At 44.3% G+C, this 21,138-nt stretch overlaps 2 protein-coding genes and 1 long non-coding RNA gene across 53 annotated transcripts in view; 1 reads left to right on the top strand and 2 right to left on the bottom strand.

Annotated features, from left to right (window-relative positions):
• The window catches only part of LOC126983303 (uncharacterized), a 75,070-nt gene extending 71,828 nt beyond the window's left edge, over positions 1-3,242 (bottom strand). Inside the window, exons 1-2 of one of the 2 annotated variants that reach the window (XR_007735775.1) lie at positions 2,912-3,242; positions 2,640-2,707 (exon numbers count right to left, since the gene is read on the bottom strand). This is a non-coding gene — a long non-coding RNA (uncharacterized LOC126983303). The remainder of the gene's footprint in view (positions 1-2,639; positions 2,708-2,911) is intronic. The other variant, XR_007735774.1, reaches the window with a different exon arrangement.
• The window catches only part of LOC126983120 (disco-interacting protein 2-like), a 90,436-nt gene that overhangs the window by 40,605 nt on the left and 28,693 nt on the right, over positions 1-21,138 (top strand). For 9 of the 10 annotated variants that reach the window (XM_050835624.1, XM_050835660.1, XM_050835629.1 and 6 more), the window contains 4 exons: positions 13,257-13,385; positions 16,369-16,615; positions 17,315-17,394; positions 18,739-18,858. In XM_050835624.1, the coding sequence (XP_050691581.1) occupies positions 13,257-13,385; positions 16,369-16,615; positions 17,315-17,394; positions 18,739-18,858 (576 nt within the window). Of the gene's footprint in view, positions 1-9,398; positions 9,559-13,256; positions 13,386-16,368; positions 16,616-17,314; positions 17,395-18,738; positions 18,859-21,138 lie in introns of those variants that run through there. The other variant, XM_050835645.1, reaches the window with a different exon arrangement.
• Positions 18,865-21,138, bottom strand: part of LOC126983171 (uncharacterized) — a 137,227-nt gene continuing 134,953 nt past the window's right edge. For 18 of the 41 annotated variants that reach the window (XM_050835713.1, XM_050835767.1, XM_050835745.1 and 15 more), the window contains 3 exons: positions 20,985-21,083; positions 20,589-20,885; positions 18,865-20,489 (listed from right to left, as the gene is read on the bottom strand). In XM_050835713.1, coding sequence (XP_050691670.1) covers positions 20,387-20,489; positions 20,589-20,885; positions 20,985-21,083 — 499 coding nt within the window. In that variant the 3' untranslated portion in view covers positions 18,865-20,386. Of the gene's footprint in view, positions 21,084-21,138 lie in introns of all 41 variants that reach the window. The other 23 variants (XR_007735719.1, XR_007735725.1, XR_007735730.1 and 20 more) reach the window with 16 other exon arrangements.

Here is a 21,138-nt window from a genome sequence, read left to right as displayed (position 1 = left end):
TTCGTGGGAGTGGTGAGGATTTCCAGGGGTAGTTTCATGACCCTGGTGGTAGTCTGACCCTTCTCCTATACCACTAACCTAAAAAAACACTCATTAGAACCCGACTGATCTCCATTTCACATTCTTAAACACTTCCTCGTCCAAGCATACGTATTTGACAAGGGTTTCGTGGGAGTGGTGATCATTTCCAGGGGTAGTTTCATGACCCTGGTGGTAGTCTGACCCTTCTCCTATACCACTAACCTAAAAAAACACTCATTAGAACCCGACTGATCTCCATTTCATATTCTTTAACACTTCGCCACCCAAGCAGACGTATTTGACAAGGCTTTCGTGGGAGTGGTGAGCATTTCCGGGGGTAGTTTCATGACTCTGGTGGTAGTCGGACTTTTTCTGTACCATTAACCTAAAAAATATTAATGGGAACCCGACTCATCACCTGTTCATATTCTTAAGTAATTCGTCGCCCAAACACACATACACCAAGGCTTTCGTGGGAGTGGTGAGCATTTCCGGGGGTAGTTTCATGACCCTGGTGGTAGTCTGACCCTTCCTCTGTACCATGATCAGACGACACGACAGCAGCAGCGGCAGTAATGTATATAACGAAATGTATATAACGAAATCTAACCTAACTGAACAACTTAACCACAACAGACAAGGCTTTCGTAGGAGTGGTGAGCGTTTCCAGGGGTAGTTTCATGACCCTGGTGGTAGTCTGACCCTTCTCCTATATCACTAACCTAAAAAAATCACTCATTAGAACCCGACTGATCTCCTGTTCATATTCTTAAATAATTCGTCGCCCAAACACACATACACCAAGGCTTTCGTGGGAGTGGTGAGCGTTTCCAGGGGTAGTTTCATGACCCTGGTGGTAGTCTGACCCTCCTTCTGTGTACTGTGAACCTAAGAACAGTCATTAAAACCCGACTGATCTCCATTTCACATTCTTAAACACTTCCTCGCCCAACCATACGTATTTGACAAGGCTTTCGTGGGAGTGGTGATCATTTCCAGGGGTAGTTTCATGGCCCTGGTGGTAGTCTGACCCTCCCTCTGTACTGTGAACCTAAGAACAGTCATTAAAACCCGTCTGATCTCCATTTCACATTCTTAAACACTTCCTCGCCCGAGCATACGTATTTGACAAGGCTTTCGTGGGAGTGGTGGGCATTTCCAGGGGTAGTTTCATGACCCTGGTGGTAGTGTGAGCCTCCCTCTGTACCGAGAACCTCTAGGAACAGTCATTAGAACCCGACTCATCACCTTTTTGGCCTTTTGAAAGAGTAGATGCGAGAAGCGGAGGCGTCTGAGGAAACTAACCGTACTTGGGTCTCTCTCTCTCTCTCTCTCTCTCTCTCTCTCTCTCTCTCTCTCTCTCTCTCTCTCTCTCTCTCTCTCTCTCTCTCTCTCTCTCTCTCTCTCTCTCTCTCTCTCTCTCTCTCTCTCTCTCTCTCTATATCTCTCTCTCTAATCTTATTCACCAGCTGAGAGAGAGAGAGAGAGAGAGAGAGATGAGTCATAAGCATAACAAGATAATACACTTTCTTCAAATATTTCCTGTGTACATAAGAGAGAGAGAGAGAGAGAGAGAGAGAGAGAGAGAGAGAGAGAGAGACTGACTGACTGAATTAATAGACACTCGAGACAGGAAGGACAGACCCGTCATCACTGTCTTCTTCTGTTTATTTTTTCCTTCCTCTTCATTCTTCTTTCTTCTTCTTCTTCTTCTTCTTCTTCTTCTTCTTCTTCTTCTTCTTCCTTTTCTTGCTTATGTGATGGATTGGCAGAATGTTTTAAGAGGTATACTGTGTGTGTGTGTGTGTGTGTGTGTGTGTGTGTGTGTGTGTGTGTGTGTGTGTGTGTGTGTGTCTCAGTAACGACCGGTTTGAGGCTTACACACACACACACACACACACACACACACACACACAGATTCTCCAGATTTCAGAAATCCGTGTGTGTGTGTGTGTGTGTGTGTGTGTGTGTGCAGGAGACATTCAGGATTGACGGAAGGGAGAGGTGGAGAGAAGTAGGAGGAGAGGAGGGAAAGAAGAAAGAAAGAAAGAAAAGGAAGGATGGAAGAAAGAAAGAAAAAAAAGAAGAAAAGAGAAGGAAGGAAGAAAGGAAAAAAAGGAAGGAAAGGTCGTAGGTCGTTCTGAAGTCGTCGTGTTCCCTTGAGACTAGTGGGAGTGTGGGTCGTTTGTCGTCGTGTTGTCGTGGCATGAGGGAGGCAAGGAAGGTCGTGAGTCGGTCTGTGTTGAGTCGTAGGTCGTCTTGGGGTCGTCTGGTCGTCCTTGCTGGCGGCTGTGGGGTTTAGCTGCAACTTGAGAGTGGCTTGCGGTTTCTCTCTCTCTCTCTCTCTCTCTCTCTCTCTCTCTCTCTCTCTCTCTCTCTCTCTCTCTCTCTCTCTCTCTCTCTCTCTCTCTCTCTCTCTCTCTCTCTCTCTCTCTCTCTCTCTCTCTCTCTCTCTCTATCTATATCTCTATATATATATATATATATATATATCTATCTATCTATCTATCTATCTATCTTGTTTTTTGCGTGGCACTGTTCATCATCAGAATCATCAAGAACATTAACATCAGTTCGTACTATATATTCCGCTCTGGCAAAGGTTCTTATCTCTCCACCTGGTTCTCTGTCTGGTGTTAGTGTGCTCCATCCTGCTCTGGTAAAGGTTCTAATTCCATCTCTCCACCTGGTTCTCTGTCTGATGTAAGTGTACTCTATCCTGCCCCAGTAAAGGTTCTAATTCCATCTCTCCACCTGCTTCTCTGTCTGATGTTAGTGTACTCTGTCCTGCCCCAGTAAAGGTTCTAATTCCATCTCTCCACCTGGTTCTCTGTCTGGTGTTAGTGTACTCCATCCTGCCCCGGTAAAGGTTCTAATTCCATCTCTCCACCTGGTTCTCTGTCTGGTGTTAGTGTACTCCATCCTGCTCCGGTAAAGGTTCTAATTCCATCTCTCCACCTGGTTCTCTGTCTGGTGTTAGTGTACTCCATCCTGCTCCGGTAAAGGTTCTAATTCCATCTCTCCACCTGGTTCTCTGTCTGGTGTTAGTGTGCTCCATCCTGCTCCGGCAAAGGTTCTAATTCCATCTCTCCACCTGGTTCTCTGTCTGGTGTTAGTGTACTCCATCCTGCTCCGGCAAAGGTTCTAATTCCATCTCTCCACCTGGTTCTCTGTCTGGTGTTAGTGTACTCCATCCTGCCCCGGTAAAGGTTCTAATTTCATATCTCTTCACCTGGTTCTCTGTCTGGTGTTAGTGTGCTCCATCCTGCTCCGGTAAAGGTTCTAATTTCATATCTCTTCACCTGGTTCTCTGTCTGGTGTTAGTGTGCTCCATCCTGCCCCGGTAAAGGTTCTAATTCCATCTCTTCACCTGGTTCTCTGTCGGGCCTGACCTCTGCAATTTCTGGATCACCCTTCTGTTCCTTTGGTCCTCCATTTGTTAACAGTTCTACGCATGATATGGTCTTTCCAAGTCCATTTCTGTTCCCAAACGTCATTGGATTATCTTCAGCCTTTGTCTGCTCCCTAAACCGCGGTGTTCGCTTCCTGTCCCCATGTTGTACCCAGCGCGTATCTCTCCATTGTGGTCTGTCAGCTTTTTTTCTGATCTTACCGACACCGAATGTTTTTATAGTTGCAAGACCTTTCGTTGGAGTGATGGGAGGGTGGTCTTATGAACGCCTGTATGAAAAATTATATGACAGAGGATAATGTGGTGGTTTCGTTGGTGCAAACTTGTCCTACTTCAAGTCATGCCGTTGCTGAAGCGGTGGAGGGCGTTAGGGAAGGCCTTTGTCGTGAGGAAGAGGAGCACTGACATAATGGTGATGATGACACATTATGAAGTGGCCAGCACGCTCCCCGGCCTGGCTGTGCGGCGTTACGTTCAGCAGGGCCCGGATCCTCACGCATTTCGGCGCTCACACTTACATTTGGCGAGGCTTTCATAGAGGCTTTGGGTATTTACATGGGTAGTTTTGTGACTCTAGCGATAGTTTGACAAGGCTTCTGCACCATGAATGCGAAAAACACTCATGAAAACGCGACTAATCTCCGTTGCGGCCTTTGGAAGTAGTTGTTGTAAGAGCCGAAAGCGTCTGAGGATGTGGGCCCAGGGCGGTACAGTGCAACGATGTCAGATTGCCGTACTCAGCCTCCTGTTTGCCGATTTCCGACCCAAAAACTGCTTCCTCGACCCCAATAACTGCCTTCATATAGAGTTATCGCTAAAATGGTTAATTATTGGCGTTTTTTGACAATAGCTATGGCTCAGAATACGGTAAATACGAGGCTCTGAGTACGATAGTCTGGTACAGTGTCACGCGTCCCTCAGATTGTCGTACTCAGCCTCTTATGTTTGCCGATTTCTGACCCAAAAACTGCTTCCTCGACCCCAATAACTGCCTTCATATATGATTATCGTTAAAATGGTTAATTATTGGTGTTTTTTGACAATAGCTATGGCTCAAAATACGGTAAATACGAGGTTCTGAGTACGATAATCTGGTACAGTGTCACGCGTCCCTGGAAATGGTTATCGGCGGTAATTATAAAGTGACGCATGGGTTGACGCGCGTCCGCCGTGACGTCATGCCAGCCGGGGTCCATAATATTACCAAACACTTTAGCCTCTCAACGTCTATTTACCAAAGCCACAAAGGAGATTAGTCGGGTTCTTATGACTTTTCTTTCAAGAGGAGGGTATCAGGACACCTCTCCCTAATTTGACCTATCTTTCGGCCACTCCTCTGAGCTTTTTGTAGGAGCAGCGAATGGCGGGCTTTTTTTTTTTTTTTTTTTTTTTTGAGCTGCCTCCTTTGCTGTAAAAAAAAGCCTTGTCAAACTATCAGTAGGCTCAAAAAACTACCTTTGGAAGTACCCGGAGCGTCTCTGAAGGCTTCTATGTGGGTGTGTAAGCCCGGAAAGTTTTGAGAATCTGGTGCCGCGCGTGCCGTCCGTGGCGCGGCGCAGCTGCTGGGTGCCCGCCGCCCCTCAGGAGACAGCTGGGCGTTGACTCACGGCTGATAATTTAAACGTCGTAATTGTCTTCAGCAACACTTGGTGATGGGATTCAGCCGGTTCGCACCGGTTCGCAAGAACCTGTTCTTGGAATTCCTTTAATCCCGAGAACCGGTTGTTACTGCTAGCTTAAATCAGGGGTTCTCAATTTTTTCCCCCTGAACACCTTTTACTTATAACTTATTTTGGCAAACCCCTCAGAGAGAACCTGTTCTTAAAAAAAAATAATCCCACCGCCGGCAACACTAATGCGGCCGAGTTGTTTCTTCTGACCCGATTTTTTGAAGGCGTGGTTGGTTGGTTCTGCTGATTTTTGGTACATCACTTTTTACGACTGAGTTATTATTTTGTTATTGTTTTTTTACAGCAAGGGAGACAGCTCAAGGGCAATTAAACAAACAAATAAAAAAAAAGACCCGCTAAGCGCTGCTCCAATAACAGTGACCAGAATGAGGCTCAAAGAAAGGAGGTCAATTTCGGGAGAAGACTTGACACTCCTCCTCTCTTGACAGTTATATATCGACGGAACTGAAAAAACAACACTAAACTAAGTCCATCCCAAAAGTGAAGTTAAGAAGCCAAACTAACCACAGAATTATTAAAAATACGAATACTAATAATAACACAATGCTGATGCTAATAGAGGAAATGGTGCAAAAATGGGCTTCCATTTTTTTCTCCAAATATCTTTGAGTTTTAACGGCGGTTAAAGAAACTAAGGTCCGCAATGCAAAATATGTTATGTTTACTTTACGCTAAGTAAGCAACGTCCTTAAATGTCATCACAGTTTTCTGTAAAAATAACTTTTTTTATTCAATCACTCAAAATCACTGTTTGTTAAATGGTGGTGCAGGTATGGGCTACTTATATAACATATTTTTAATGGTGTGTATATAAACGGGTTAAAGGTGGAAAACTCAATGCCACAGACACCTATAATTAATTATTTTTTTCATACACAGCCGTAAGTAATCACAGATGAAAGATTAGTTACTCCTTTTCAGTACTGTAATAAAATATTCCCGTGTTATTTTGTTATATGAAAAATGTTTGGAAAAAAAGCTTTTAACTTGTAATACCACTTGTAACAGGGACACATATGCATCCATCTCAGCTCCTGCACATTCATTATGTGCCCGCAGTGAACACATCATACACTGAACCCACAGTTCACCTCTTTTATCACCAGAAAACTTCCTGTCACAGAAAAGGCAGGCAGCATCTTCATCTCCTGGCTTCTGTGTCCCAACAGGCATTTCTACCCCACTGTCTCCTGTCAACGTCCTGTAAAATACCTGCTCCAGGTCCACTGTCTGAATCTTCAGTATATACTTTCTTACCAATTTGGTTGTTTCTCTGTATAAGTCTTTTCTTTGGTCTGCTCTTCCTTGAATCAAAAATCTAAACTCTTCTTCGGTTTGTCCACATTTGACTTCTTTAGAGATTCATTTAGTGATTTCTTGTAAGGTTTTCCTGTTATGGGACGCCCCAGCTCTCTTCCGACCCCTGTTACTCGTCTCTTTCTGATGGCTGGAGCCCATAATAGCACCTGGTAGGGTAGCCCATATTTGCACCAGGTAAGGTTGCTCATATTACCAGCATCGAGCTATATATCAAATATATATGAGTAGTATCAACAGATGTTTAATATTTGTGAATAAAATATATGCTGGCTTTAAAGTTCAATTCTTAAACTTATCATTTGACCTTAGAAAATAAAATAATAAGGTAGCTTATGCATGAAAAAAAAATAAGAAGATACTCTTGAAAAAAAAAAAAAATTTAACTGATAAAAATGATCATGTCCAGTGGGCTGACCGCCGCCCGACTGAATACAAAAGTTCGTTGTCTTGAAAGTAATGCTTCATATGTCTCCCATCAAGACACAGGGCGTAACAGAGCTAGAATTCTGTTTGCCCATATTTCCACCACTTCCTCTTCTAATTAAAAATACTAATCCCAATACTAATATCAATAAAAATACTAATACATCGTTAAAAAAATCTAGTGCAATCATCATCATCAGTCATTGCTAGTCCGCTGCGAGACAAAGGCCTTTCCCAACGTCATCCATCTGTCAGGTATAGGTGCCCTCCTCCCCCTCCTGCCCCGGTAAAGGTTCTAGTGTTGTCTCTCCGCCCGGCTGCTGGTTTTCCTTCCACCCTGACTTATGCGATCCCTGGACTTGGCGCGCTGTTACTTTAGTGGTCGTTCATTTAGAAAGCATCAAGACACCTCGCCACCTGGAAATGACCTCTTTTGACCTCTCGCCCTTCTCAGTATCATTCATATATCGCCCGGTGCATGAGAGAGAGAGAGAGAGAGAGAGAGAGAGAGAATGTGTGTGTGTGTGTGTGTGTGTGTTGTGAGTGTGTGAGTGAGTGTGTGAACGAATATGTGTGTGTGTGTGTGTGTGTGTGTTTTATATAATCATAAGTATTTACTAACTAATAATAAAGGAAGATTCTTATTAACAACACAGTCACTTCTTAACAAAGACTTCGGAATACCGCCCTCTGGAATTTCTACATTACATCCTATCAGGAAACCCCCCCGGCGGGGCACCTCTGAGCCAGGCCGAGGCGTGACAGTGGCCGCTCCATCCCCTCCACCTGCCACCGGCGTCACGTTGTTAAGCCCGTATTCTTAATTAAGCCTTGCGGCGCCTCAGTTCGCCTGTTTGAAAAGACTCTCGAAGAAGTTCATGGGATTTCCGTGGACAGTTTTGTGATGCCAGTGATAGTTTTACACGACTTCTTCATGTTGAACGGGAAAATCACCCATGAAAGCCCGGTCACTTTTCTTGTGGCCTTGGAAAAGTCGTGATACGTTTAATAATATGAACCGAAGTCACACACGTGAAAACAAAGTAATGTCGCCCGCATACTATCGCCTATCCCACCGAAGGACAAATTAAACCATCTTATAATATCTGTTTAGGTTTATGGCACAGAGGAAGGGCCAACTACCACCAGGGTCACAAAACTACTCCTGGAAAGGCCCACAACTCCTACGACAGCCGTGTGTGCGTAAGTCCCGAAATGTTTAAGAATATGAGTCTCAGCCTCCTCGTCCCGCCCCATTATTTTAACCAAACCAAACCAACAACAACGAAAAAAAAGAGGAAAACTCAAAATTTATTAACCTTCCACAATGTAACCTGACTTAACGTGTGACGGGGCGCTGCGCGAGGCACTGGCGCGAGACGCGAGTCCTGCACCTCCAGACACGCCGCGCCGCGCCCTCCCCGTCAGGACATCGGCGGGGGATGTCCGGTGTCGGGTGTCCGGTGTCTTGGAAATGTTGGAGGATCCTCAGAAATTACCGAAACGTTGAATATAACTGGCCACGTGACCGACACGACGGACGGAAATTGCGTCAGCCTGCTACTTATTTATTGGCCTTGTTTAATGGAGAGAGAACTTCGCGTGGGAGTGTACAGAGTCAGGCCATTATCCTCAAACATTGCGGCGCCAAGCACACATGTTTGGCAAGGCTTTCGTACGAGTCGTGGGAATTGTAGCATTATGACCCTGGTGGTAGTTTGACCCTTCTATACCACGAACCTAAATAAAAACACTCCTTAGAATCCGACTGATCTCTTTTTCGGCCTTTGAAAATATTTGTTGTGAGAACCCAAGGCATCTGAGGATACTGGCCGTTGTGCCTGAGAGGGCCGTATTTTTTTGCTGGCTATACATCACTTACCTTTTTGTTAATTTCCCCGATATTTTTTGTTGCCTTGTTAAAAATCTGCCCGCCAGCCGCTTCCTCCTTGATTGTTGGCAGCACTGACAGAACTGTTGTATATAATACCGTGCATTTATCTGTCTATCGTCTGCTTCTATGCAACCTCAACTTAGTAATCAAGCCATGAATGTAGCGCCGTGCCTGGCTGGGCGTGTACGGGCTGGTGGCCCTGCTATAAATTTAAAAAAAAAAAAAAAACATTATATATATATATATATATATATATATATATATATATATATATATATATATATATATATATATATATATATATATATATATATATATATATATATATATATATATATATATATATATATATATATATATATATATATATATATATATATATATATATATATATATATATATATATATATATATATATATATATATATATATATATATATATATATATATATATATATATATATATATATATATATATATATATATATATATATATATATATATATATATATATATATATATATATATATATATATATATATATATATATATATATATATATATATCAGTGACCACACACACACACACACACACACACACACACGCGCGCGCGCGCGCGTCCGGTAGTTATGTAGCGAATCTTTGTGTGGAGATGTGCGTCGAAACGTTCCGAGCGCCGTCAGTCCTTGCCCGGCGTTCAGTCCTCAGTCAGCCGAAGGAGGCCGCGGCTAGGGGACGGCAGCGGTACTGTAGCCATTTCTTAATCCTTCCCCACGACCTGCACCTGTTGGGTCAAGGTGAGTCCAAGGCCCAAGGGTCATAACATTCGGCGCCCGAGCACATACACTTGACAAGGCTTTCGTAGGAGTTGTGGACATTCCGACGGGTGGTTTTATGAGCCTGGTGGTAGTTTGACAAAGCCTATTTACCATGAACGTGAAAAACACCTGTGAGAACGTATTTAACCTTTTTTTTTTTTTTGTGTGTGTGTGTTTTTGCCTTCAGAAATAATTGATGTGAGAGTCTAAAGCTTTTTAAGAATACAATATAACAGCATCTATGGGGGAGGGGTTGGAATTCCCATACAAACTGACTTGACTACTTAGAACCAACTTTTTTATTATTATTTTTCATTTATTTATTTATTTATTTATTTATTTATTTTTTTTTTTTTTTATTTTTTTTTTTTTTTTGTGGTGGTGTGGGGGGGGGGGGGATGTCATTAGTGGGTCAAAGTTCTGTTTTTTCCCCACCTTCCCTCGTAAGGAAAAATCGGGTATTGTATTGAATGACATATTTCAAAGGCTTTTTACATCGTGCATATATTTATCAGTGCCGTGTTGGGGGAACTAATTCATTGTGGCCTTGTGTGTGTGTGTGTGTGTGTGTGTGTGTGTGTGTGTGTGTGTGTGTGTGAGAGAGAGAGAGAGAGAGAGAGAGAGAGAGAGAGAGAGAGAGAGCAACCACCCAACGCTCTGGAGGCGGCAAAAGGTGAGTGAGTATCTTGCATTTTTTCTACACCTAAGTCAGCTGCTTCCTCGAGGCTGTTCAGTTGAGGATGACGCACTTTATAATTCACCAAGATAGTATTTAGTTAGTATTTATTAACAGTACCGTGGCTGGTTTGGCTCTTTAACCCTTAGACGGCACCAGTATTTGAAGAGTAGCTTCCCCAAATTGAATCGACCCTATATAGTCACTGTCGAGCTTAGGACCGTAGCGTAAATGTAGTTATGCCGCACAAGAGGTGTTTTAACTATCGTCTATATATGGATTCTAGTGTTTTAACTATCGTCTATATATGGATTCTGGTGTTTTAGCTATCGTCTATATATGGATTCTGGTGTTTTAACTATCGTCTATATATGGATTCTGATGTTTTAACTATTGTCTGTATATGGATTCTAGTGTTTTAACTATCGTCTATATATGGATTCTGATGTTTTAACTATTGTCTGTATATGGATTCTGGTGTTTTAACTATCGTCTATATATGGATTCTGGTGTTTTAGCTATCGTCTATATATGGATTCTGGTGTTTTAACTATCGTCTATATATGGATTCTAGTGTTTTAACTATCGTCTATATATGGATTCTAGTGTTTTAACTATCGTCTATATATGGATTCTAGTGTTTTAACTATCGTCTATATATGGATTCTGGTGTTTTAACTATCGTCTATATATGGATTCTAGTGTTTTAACTATCGTCTATATATGGATTCTAGTGTTTTAACAATCGTCTATATATGGATTCTGGTGTTTTAACTATCGTCTATATATGGATTCTAGTGTTTTAACTATCGTCTATATATGGATTCTGGTGTTTTAACTATCGTCTATATATGGATTCTAGTGTTTTAACTATCGTCTATATATGGATTCTGGTGTTTTAACAATCGTCTATATATGGATTCTAGTGTTTTAACAATCGTCTATATATGGATTCTAGTGTTTTAACTATCGTCTATATATGGATTCTAGTGTTTTAACTATCGTCTATATATGGATTCTAGTGTTTTAACTATCGTCTATATATGGATTCTAGTGTTTTAACTATCGTCTATATATGGATTCTGGTGTTTTAACAATCGTCTATATATGGATTCTAGTGTTTTAACAATCGTCCTTATATGGATTCTAGTGTTTTAACTATCGTCTATATATGGATTCTGATGTTTTAGCTATCGTCTATATATGGATTCTAGTGTTTTAACTATCGTCTATATATGGATTCTAGTGTTTTAACAATCGTCTATATATGGATTCTAGTGTTTTAACAATCGTCTATATATGGATTCTAGTGTTTTAACTATCGTCTATATATGGATTCTAGTGTTTTAACTATCGTCTATATATGGATTCTAGTGTTTTAACTATCGTCTATATATGGATTCTTGTGTTTTAACAATCGTCTATATATGGATTCTAGTGTTTTAACAATCGTCCTTATATGGATTCTAGTGTTTTAACTATCGTCTATATATGGATTCTGATGTTTTAGCTATCGTCTATATATGGATTCTAGTGTTTTAACTATCGTCTATATATGGATTCTAGTGTTTTAACTATCGTCTATATATGGATTCTACCGCAAGAGTCTAGAAGTGTTGTTATAGATCTGCCAAACAAAACTGACTGACAATTTTGGACCATCTGTATATAGAGTTCACCGCCGTGTAAGGGTTAATTCCACTTTTTCGAGACAGAGTTAATTGGAAGTGTTTGATTTTCACAGCGTCAAGTTAACTTATCGCAAAAATACAAAATAAATCATCAAAACGAACTAACCTTGCCTCGAAAAACGGGTAGCTATGTTGGATGTTTCGAGGAGGGCAGAGATGTTGTTTTACTGTTGGTAGCGAGACAGCTATATTAAAACCAGCGCAGCGCCAGGCCTATCTAAATAAGGCTTATGGAAACAACTATCCAATACGGGCCATATTTTTTTTAACATCAAAGGAGACAGCTCAAGGGCACAAAAAAAAGAAACAATAATAAAATAAAGCCCGCTACTCGCTGCTCCCACAGAGAAAAAGAGGTGGCCGAAAGATAATATAAGACAAATCAGCCACAGTGTTAGTTAGTTAAGACAAATGCAACGTTTAAAGACCCAGGCGTAAGTATCCATGTAGTGTTGACTCTCCTGCAGGCGTCAACTGTGTTTGTTCCTACTCCTAGCCTTAAGAGAGCACGTTAGTCGTATGTGTCGTGGTCAGTAATCTTCATGCTGTACATATTGCCATCGCTGCTGTGGGGGGTGATATCTAACGGGGTAATGATCACTGGCTTAGTTCTTGATGCTGTGACCAACTCTTAATAGGCTGGTGCATTGGACTTGTATAAAGATGAATTACTACGTCAATTCCTGCTAGACTTTTATGTAGATGCTCGTTTGAAGGGGGTTACTGCTACTACAACTACTACTACCACTACTGCTATCACTACTGCTACTACTACTACCACTACTACTACTACTACTACTACTACTACTACTACTACTACTACTACTACTGCTGCTTTTCTGTGGGTTTAAATCTATTATTCTTCAATCTAACATTAATAGGCTGGTGCATTGGACTTGTATAAAGATGAATTACTACGTCAATTCCTGCTAGACCTTTATGTAGATGCTCGTTTGAAGGGAGTTACTGCTACTACAACTACTACTACCACTACTGCTACCACTACTACTACCACTACTACTACTACTACTGCTGCTTTTCTGTGGGTTTAAATCTATTCTTCTTCAATCTAACATCCCGTAAGTCTGAGTGGATGGCCGTTAGCTACACACGGATATACTAGACCTGGTCCAAGCTGGGGAGAGCAGAACAGCAGGTAGCAATGTACAGCAAGCATGCCAAACTACTACTACTATTACTACTTTTGTCCTATTACTATTGCTACCCTAGACTCGTGTTGCAGAAGCGAGCACACACACACACGCACACAGCACAGGCCAGGGAAGTAATGCCACTCTTGGGTTTTGCAGAGGTGCGGCAGGAGGCGGTCAAGGAGGCTCTGGCGCAGTACCAGTCGCGGCCCAAGAACCTGCCGCTGCCCTCCAAGCGCTCCTCGGTGATGACGGCGCGCTCCCCTGACAGGCACCACCGGGACTCAGGTGAGCGCCGACACGCCCCGAACACGGAGTCGGATTGAGAAATTTTCGACCCCGACTCCATCCCCCTCCCCCTTAATCTCCCCTACAGCACAGTGGTGGGCAAATCAAGCCCCGCCACACCACACCACACCAAACTACACCACACACCACACCACACCATACACCACACCCAGCCACACAACATCAACATCACACCCAGCCACACCACACCACACCCAGCTACACCACACCACACCACACAACACCAAACTACACCACACACCACACCCAGCTACACCACACCACACCACACCCAGCCACACCACACCACACAACACCCAGCCACACCACATTACACCACACCAAACTACACCACACCCAGCCACACCACACCACACCACACCACACCCAGCCACACCACATCACGTATCATAAAGGAGTCTAAGTCTAAGATATTTTTGCCGACTCCACACCCCTTGAACATACTACAGCCGCTAAATGTCCTGTTATGCAGTCACACCCAGAGCCATAGAACAGGGGAGTGTGACCACCTTAATTACAGGGTGTCAGGGATTGTGGCGGGTGAGGCAGGTGGGTGATGGGTGGAGTGTTTGGGTGTAACCTGAGCCATGGAATAGAAGTGTATGACCACCTTATAGTAACTGGGTGTCAGGGATTGTGGTGGGTGAGGCAGGTGGGTGACGGGTGATGGGTGTAACCTGAGCCACGGAATAGAAGTGTGTGACCACCTTAGTAACTGGGTGTCAGGGATTTGGTGGGTGACGCAGAGGGGTGTCAGGGATTGTGGCGGGTGAGACAGGTGGGTGATGGGTGGAGTGTTTGAGTGTAACCTGAGCCATGGAATAGAAGCATGCAGCCACCTCGATCATTGTGTGTAGGGCTGCCCACTGTAGGATGTAGAGTTGTGTCTTAGGTGAATGCAAACATGTTAAAGTACGTTTTTTTTTTTTTTTTTTTTTTTTTTTTTCCCCCCCGGTTAATCAGACGAATGGAAGTTAGTGTCAAATAGTTCCTTTAGAGAAGACAACATCATTATTATCATCATCATCATCATCGCAGTATTGAGGTGTCACATTCGAGTGCATGTTGTTAGGAAGGTTGGTTGAAAATGCCAGAGTTCCTTAACCCGGTAGCAGCGACGGGTCAAATTTGTGGCTTTACCATGTAGCAGCGACGGGTCAAATTTGTGGCTTTACCATGTAGCAGCGATGGGTCAAATTTGTGGCTTTACCATGTAGCAGCGACGGGTCAAATTTGTGGCTTTACCATGCAGCAGCAACGGGTCAGATTTGTGGATTTACCATGCAGCAGCGACGGGTCAAATTTGTGGCTTTACCATGTAGCAGCGATGGGTCAAATTTGTGGCTTTACCTTATAGCAGCGATGGGTCAAATTTGTGGCTTTACCATGTAGCAGTGACGGGTCAAATTTGTGGCTTTACCATGCAGCAGCAACGGGTCAGATTTGTGGATTTACCATGCAGCAGCGACGGGTCAAATTTGTGGCTTTACCATGCAGCAGCGATGGGTCAAATTTGTGGATTTACCATGCAGTAGCGATGGGTCAAATTTGTGGCTTTACCATGTAGCAGCGATGGGTCAAATTTGTGGCTTTACCATGTAGCAACAATGGGTCAAATTTGTGGCTTTACCATGCAGCAGCGACGGGTCAAATTTGTGGCTTTACCATGTAGCAGCGACGGGTCAAATTTGTGGCTTTACCATGTAGCAGCGACGGGTCAAATTTGTGGCTTTACCATGTAGCAGCGACGGGTCAAATTTGTGGCTTTACCATGTAGCAGTGACGGGTCAAATTTGTGGCTTTACCATGTAGCAGCAACGGGTCAGATTTGTGGCTTTACCGCGTACCAACGACGGGCCAAATTTTTGTCATGATGAGGAAAGGAATTTAGGAGGGATGAGAAAGAAGGGAAATAATGGAGGAGAGAAAAGGGAGAGAAAGTAGAGACAATATATGAGAGTAAGAGGAGAGTAATAGGTAGAAACCCCAAAATAGATGATGCATAAACTGATCACTAATGCATTGATATATATTATGAAATGGTTTGTGTGAGTGATGCCGGGTTAAGTGGTGTGTGTCAGTGAAGGTCATTGTGTAGTCACGTCAAGCACTAGGAAAAGTTGCATTAAAATCTTATCCCTTGTAAATGTTTTTGATGCATTTAGTTAAAGAAAAAACTGGACTTCTTTACCTGGAGCTGATGCCTTGTATGGCACTACCAGCCTCTTGCAGACTCCTTTTGTTCTGAAATTGAGGTCTATATTCAAGCCATTTTAAATAGATCGTTAGGGCGCTCGATTCCACGGGTCCTTTCCTCCCCTCTGCTCTGCCACACGGTCCCAACACCTGTCCCTTCCTCTCATACATTAGCTATAGGGAACATATGAGAGGGAAAAATAGGTGTTGGGACTGTGTGGCAGAGAAGGGGGGAGGAAAGGACCTGCAGCAGTGAACGCCCAAACAGACAACATATTTGAAATGGCTTGACTATAGGAGGAGGTTGGCAACAAGTGGGTCACCAACAGGGTAGTGGTTGAGGGGTACAGTCAAAGTAGATATATAGTTGTATACAATTGAACACTTCAGTTGGAGGATAGATAGATTCGTGTCTGGGAGGGGCAGATTGTGATGGCCGAGTCTCAGGGGCCGGCAGGTGTGGGCAGGCTGGCCCGTGTGGTCGCCTTACATCCTCGTGTGTGCAGCGTCACCATAAAGAATTTTGATAACAGGAAATTGTGCTCATCAGCTGGCTCATGCAGCAGCTTGGAGCCCCTTTGTGTGTGCTGGCCCAAAACATTTACTGTTAATCTAAAAATAATGAATGTTTGTACCACTTTATTGTTTAAGATTACACTAATTATTATCCTGCGGCAATCGTGAGGCCCCAAGACATGCCTCCACTTGGGCCCAGAAGAACAGGGCCGGCACTGAACCAACTTTGATATTAAAATCTAAATTTCAGACTCAGAAGACAGCGACGAGGACAGCGTGACGGCCGAGGGCAGCCTGGGCAGCAGCGGGGGTCACAGTGGGTCGCAGGGCACGCCAGAGGTCAACCGCACACCACTGCTCCTGCCGCCGCCGCAGGTCCCCACACACGGCAGCGGGGGCGGCACGCCGGCCAGCAGCTCCGGCAGCAGTCACCACACCCCCCCTCACCCCTTGCCCCCCAAGCAGCAGCAGCCCCTGCCCCCCATCCCGCCACACAGGTCAGGCTCCTGCTGGCACAGAGACTTTCCTAGTTATACTTTTTCAGTGTTGGAGGCAGACCAAGAGCACAAAGTATTAAAACAACCCACATCACACTGGTTCTGTAATGATGATACAGAAGCTGCTGATAGAAGGGTCAGTGTTGGCTCAAGACATGGCTTGCTGCTCCCCTCTGGAAAGAGTTTGAAGTCATGGGAGGAATGAAGATTGAAGGAGTCAGAATGCAGTGTGCAGGAAGGAAGCTCTTCCATGGTTTAACAGCTGGAGAGTGAAGGCACTGGCTGGTTCACTCTTGCAATAGGGTGGACAGCATAGGGATGAGGCTGGGCATAAAGTGTCCTGTGTGGGGCTGTTGGGGAAGTGAAGAGGCTGGAAGTGGTTTGCCAGGGCAGCGTCTGTCCACCCAGCACATCTTTTTTTGATGAGGCTCGGCTGGGAAGGTTGGAAGTCACAGGTTGTGGCTTTTGGAGCTGTTCATATAATTGTCACTAATTCATTATAAAATCTTTTTATTTTATTATAGATGCATATTAGTACACTAAGATGCATCATCATCATTGTTTTTGCAGGTAAATGTTTTCATTTTGGAATATTTTGTGTTATAACTTTGTGTGCAAGTCTGAGTGACTCCAGCAGTGACTTGACGGCCTGTGGGAGTGGCTGCATTCACACTCACTAAGGAATGGTCTTCTTTGCAGCCTCAGCAATGGTGGCGAGGACGAGCGAAGGAGACGAGAGATGACGGAGGTGTCAGACATGATGCGGAACATTACCTCATGTGAGTTCATGGCACGTGTTTTTGCTTCCTTGGTCACTGCAAGCCGAGAAGGTGACCTTTGCTCCCGCCAGTAATTGTCTCCATAAAACTGCTTACTGTGACCTCATGAATTAGTACATCTTGTATCTTGTGTGTGAGGATTATGTGTTCTTGCCCATGACAGTGGTTATGCATAGTGAAGAGTGTGAGTTGCTCTGTGTGCTGGGCCGGGTGGGAGGGAGACATGCTACGATCGCCTTCATGTTCAGGGGCGGCCGCCTGGAGGTTGTCATGAGGTGCAGTGTGTTGTCTTTAGCTTCAAAAAGAAAATGGTGACATTCATTTAGATGTGAAGTATTATAGGAGAGCAACACAGTGCCTCCGTGGTGCAGTGGTTGGCTTGGCACACCCAGCCATCAGTCTGTGGGGCGGGCTGATCCTGGCTCGTGCCATGCTGTTTATCCTCCCTTTTGGGCTGACCGATAAATGGGTGCCGGAGAAAACTTAGGGAAGGTAAGCCATGGTAATGAGTTTCTGCCCCCACAGGCTCAAGGACAGTGGGACCAAAATGAGCACCAAGGCCTCGCGCAGCTTTGTGTGCGCCCCAAACTTTACTGTTTACCATTTACCGTTGATGAGGTTTCAGGCCCCACTCCGCTGCTGTTTACCTTCAATGCATACTGAATAGTAGTAGTGATTCCTTAACCCCCTGGCTGCAGATTTCTTACCAGAAGACCTCACCAAGCTACAGGAATGAAACAAAAAGTGGCTGCTACAATTGAATGAAGGAAAATGTAAAGTCATGCACCTTGGGAGGGGATATCCAGCACACCAATACCACATGGGAAACACTCCACTTTCCACCACAGAGGCAGATAAAGACCTGGGACTATATGTTACCAGGCAACCAGTGAAAGCCAAATCCGTGGCATGTATTTGGCCTTCACTGGAGGCCTGGTAACATACACTCCCAGGTCTTTCTCTGGCTCTGTGGTGGATAGTGGAGTGTTTCCCATGTGGTATTGGTGTGCTGGATATCCCTTCACTAGTAGCCTGGTAACATACACTCCCAGGTCTTTCTCTGCCTCTGGTGGATAGTGGAGTGTTTCCCATGTGGTATTGGTGTGCTGGATATGCCCTCCCCAAGGTGCATGACTTTAAATTTTTCTTCATTGAATTGTAGCAGCCACTTTTTGTTCCATTCCTGTAGCTTGGTGAGGTCTGACTGTAGGAAATCTGCGGTCAGGGGGTTAAAACTGCATCACAGAGGAAATGTACCCTATGTATGTTGGCCTCCTAAAATGGTTTTAAGAATTTGATTTATATACATCGCCAGTTTCACAAGACTTTCCAATTTGTTTCCAGTTTCCCAGCCGCCGGATGTCACCAACAACACCAGCAGCGGCAATGCCAGAATGCCTCGCGACGACCGGATCACTCGCTACTCCGGCCCGCCCTCCACCCGACAGTCCTCCTCAGACGCCGGTGAGCTACTGAAGTGTGTGCGTGTGCGTGTGTGTGTGCGTGTGAGAGAGAGAGAGCGTGTATGTGAGCGCATATGTGTGTGTGTGCGTTTCTGTAGAGACCGTTGTGTTACCCGCTTGTACTAACGAACTGTAAACAACCTAATGTCGACTGCTTTTCATTTCCATCGTCTTCAGTAATGTGTTGGAACTCTATCTGCAAGTACTCATGTGGACTGAAAGCTCTTACCCCTCCTCTGTCAGCTGTTTATGAGAATGACTTGCCCTCCGTGATCTACTGAGACCCGCCCATCAGCTGCATGTTACTTCTAAGTGCAGAGATCTTTGCCTCCTCTTGTTCTCATAGTAGTTCTTCACCTTCAGTAATGTATTTAAAGCCTTGTGCAGAGCCAGACTAATGCACAAGTGTGGACAAAACCATAGATTTGCCTCACTCTAACTCTATTGTAACTTTTAGCATGATTTTGTTCATTAGACGTCTCTGCATCCTCTCTTTCTCACATTAATTTGCCTTCAGTAGTGTATTTAACCCGGTAGCAGCAACGGGCCAAATTTGTGGCTTCACCGTGTAGCAGCGACGGGCCAAATTTGTGCCATGATATAAACCCCCAAAAATAGATGATACATAATCTGATCAGAAATGCTTTGATATATATTATGAAATGGTTTGTGTGAAGGGTGATTTTTTCTCATTTTTCTCACTTGGAGGGACCATTAATAAACATGATCCCCGCTGCTACCGGGTTAAAGCCTTGTGCAGAGCCAGATCTAGGTGCGTGTGGGCAAAACCATAGGGAAGAAGGGATGCTGGGTACTGGATATAACATGGAAAGAGAGAGGAAGGGAAGGAGAAGTGAAGGGAAGAAGGGATGCTGGGTACTGGATATAACATGGAAAGAGAGAGGAAGGGAAGGAGAAGTGAAGGGAAGAAGGGATGCTGGGTACTGGATATAACATGGAAAGAGAGAGGAAGGGAAGGATAAGTGAAGGGAAGAAGGGATGCTGGGTACTGGATATAACATGGAAAGAGAGAGGAAGGGAAGGATAAGTGAAGGGAAGAAGGGATGCTGGGTACTGGATATAACATGGAAGGAGAGAGGAAGGGAAGAAGGGATGCTGGGTACTGGATATAACATGGAAGGAGAGAGGAAGGGAAGGATAAGTGAAGGGCAGAAGGGATGCTGGGTACTGGATATAACATGGAAGGAGAGAGGAAGGGAAGAAGTGAAGGGAAGAAGGGATGCTGGGTACTGGATATAACATGGAAGGAGAGAAGAAGTGAAGGAGAAGTTAGGGGCCCCAAAACACTGTCTCGCTCACGTCCCCAAGAGGACTGGATCTGGCGCTGCCCTTGCATGATCTGCTTCCCATAACTTCCCACTGTAGTTTGAAATTTAGTGTGACAGTCTTATAATCAACCAACGTCCATGCTCCTGTAAAAGTCAATCTCATTAACCCCTTAACTGAGGATTTCCAACAAGAAGACCTCACCAAGCTACAGGAGTGGAACAAAAAGTGTCTGCTACAGTTCAATGAAGAAAATGTAAAGTCCTGCACCTTGGGAGGGGATATCCAGCACACCAATACCACATGGGAAACACTCCACTATCCACCACAGAGCCAGAGAAAGACCTGGGACTATATGTTACCAGGCTACCAGTGAAGGGATATCCAGCACACCAATACCACATGGGAAACACTCCACTATCCACCACAGAGGCAGAGAAAGACCTGGGAGTGTATGTTACCAGGCTACCAGTGAAGGGATATCCAGCACACCAATACCACATGGGAAACACTCCACTATCCACCACAGAGCCAGAGAAAGACTTGGGAGTGTATGTTACCAGGCTACCAGTGAAGGGATATCCAGCACACCAATACCACATGGGAAACACTCCACTATCCACCACAGAGGCAGAGAAAGACCTGGGACTGTATGTTACCAGGCTACCAGTGAAGGGATATCCAGCACACCAATACCACATGGGAAACACTCCACTATCCACCACAGAGGCAGAGAAAGACCTGGGACTATATGTTACCAGGCTACCAGTGAAGGGATATCCAGCACACAAGTACCACATGGGAAACACTCCACTATCCACCACAGAGGCAGAGAAAGACCTGGGAGTGTATGTTACCAGGCTACCAGTGAAGGGATATCCAGCACACCAATACCACATGGGAAACACTCCACTATCCACCACAGAGCCAGAGAAAGACCTGGGAGTGTATGTTACCAGGCTACCAGTGAAGGAATATCCAGCACACCAATACC

This window comes from Eriocheir sinensis, chromosome 5, assembly GCF_024679095.1.
Source record: "Eriocheir sinensis breed Jianghai 21 chromosome 5, ASM2467909v1, whole genome shotgun sequence".
NCBI lineage: Eukaryota > Metazoa > Arthropoda > Malacostraca > Decapoda > Varunidae > Eriocheir > Eriocheir sinensis.
Note: the sequence above shows the minus strand (reverse complement) of the source record. Positions and strands in the feature narration are given on the sequence as shown.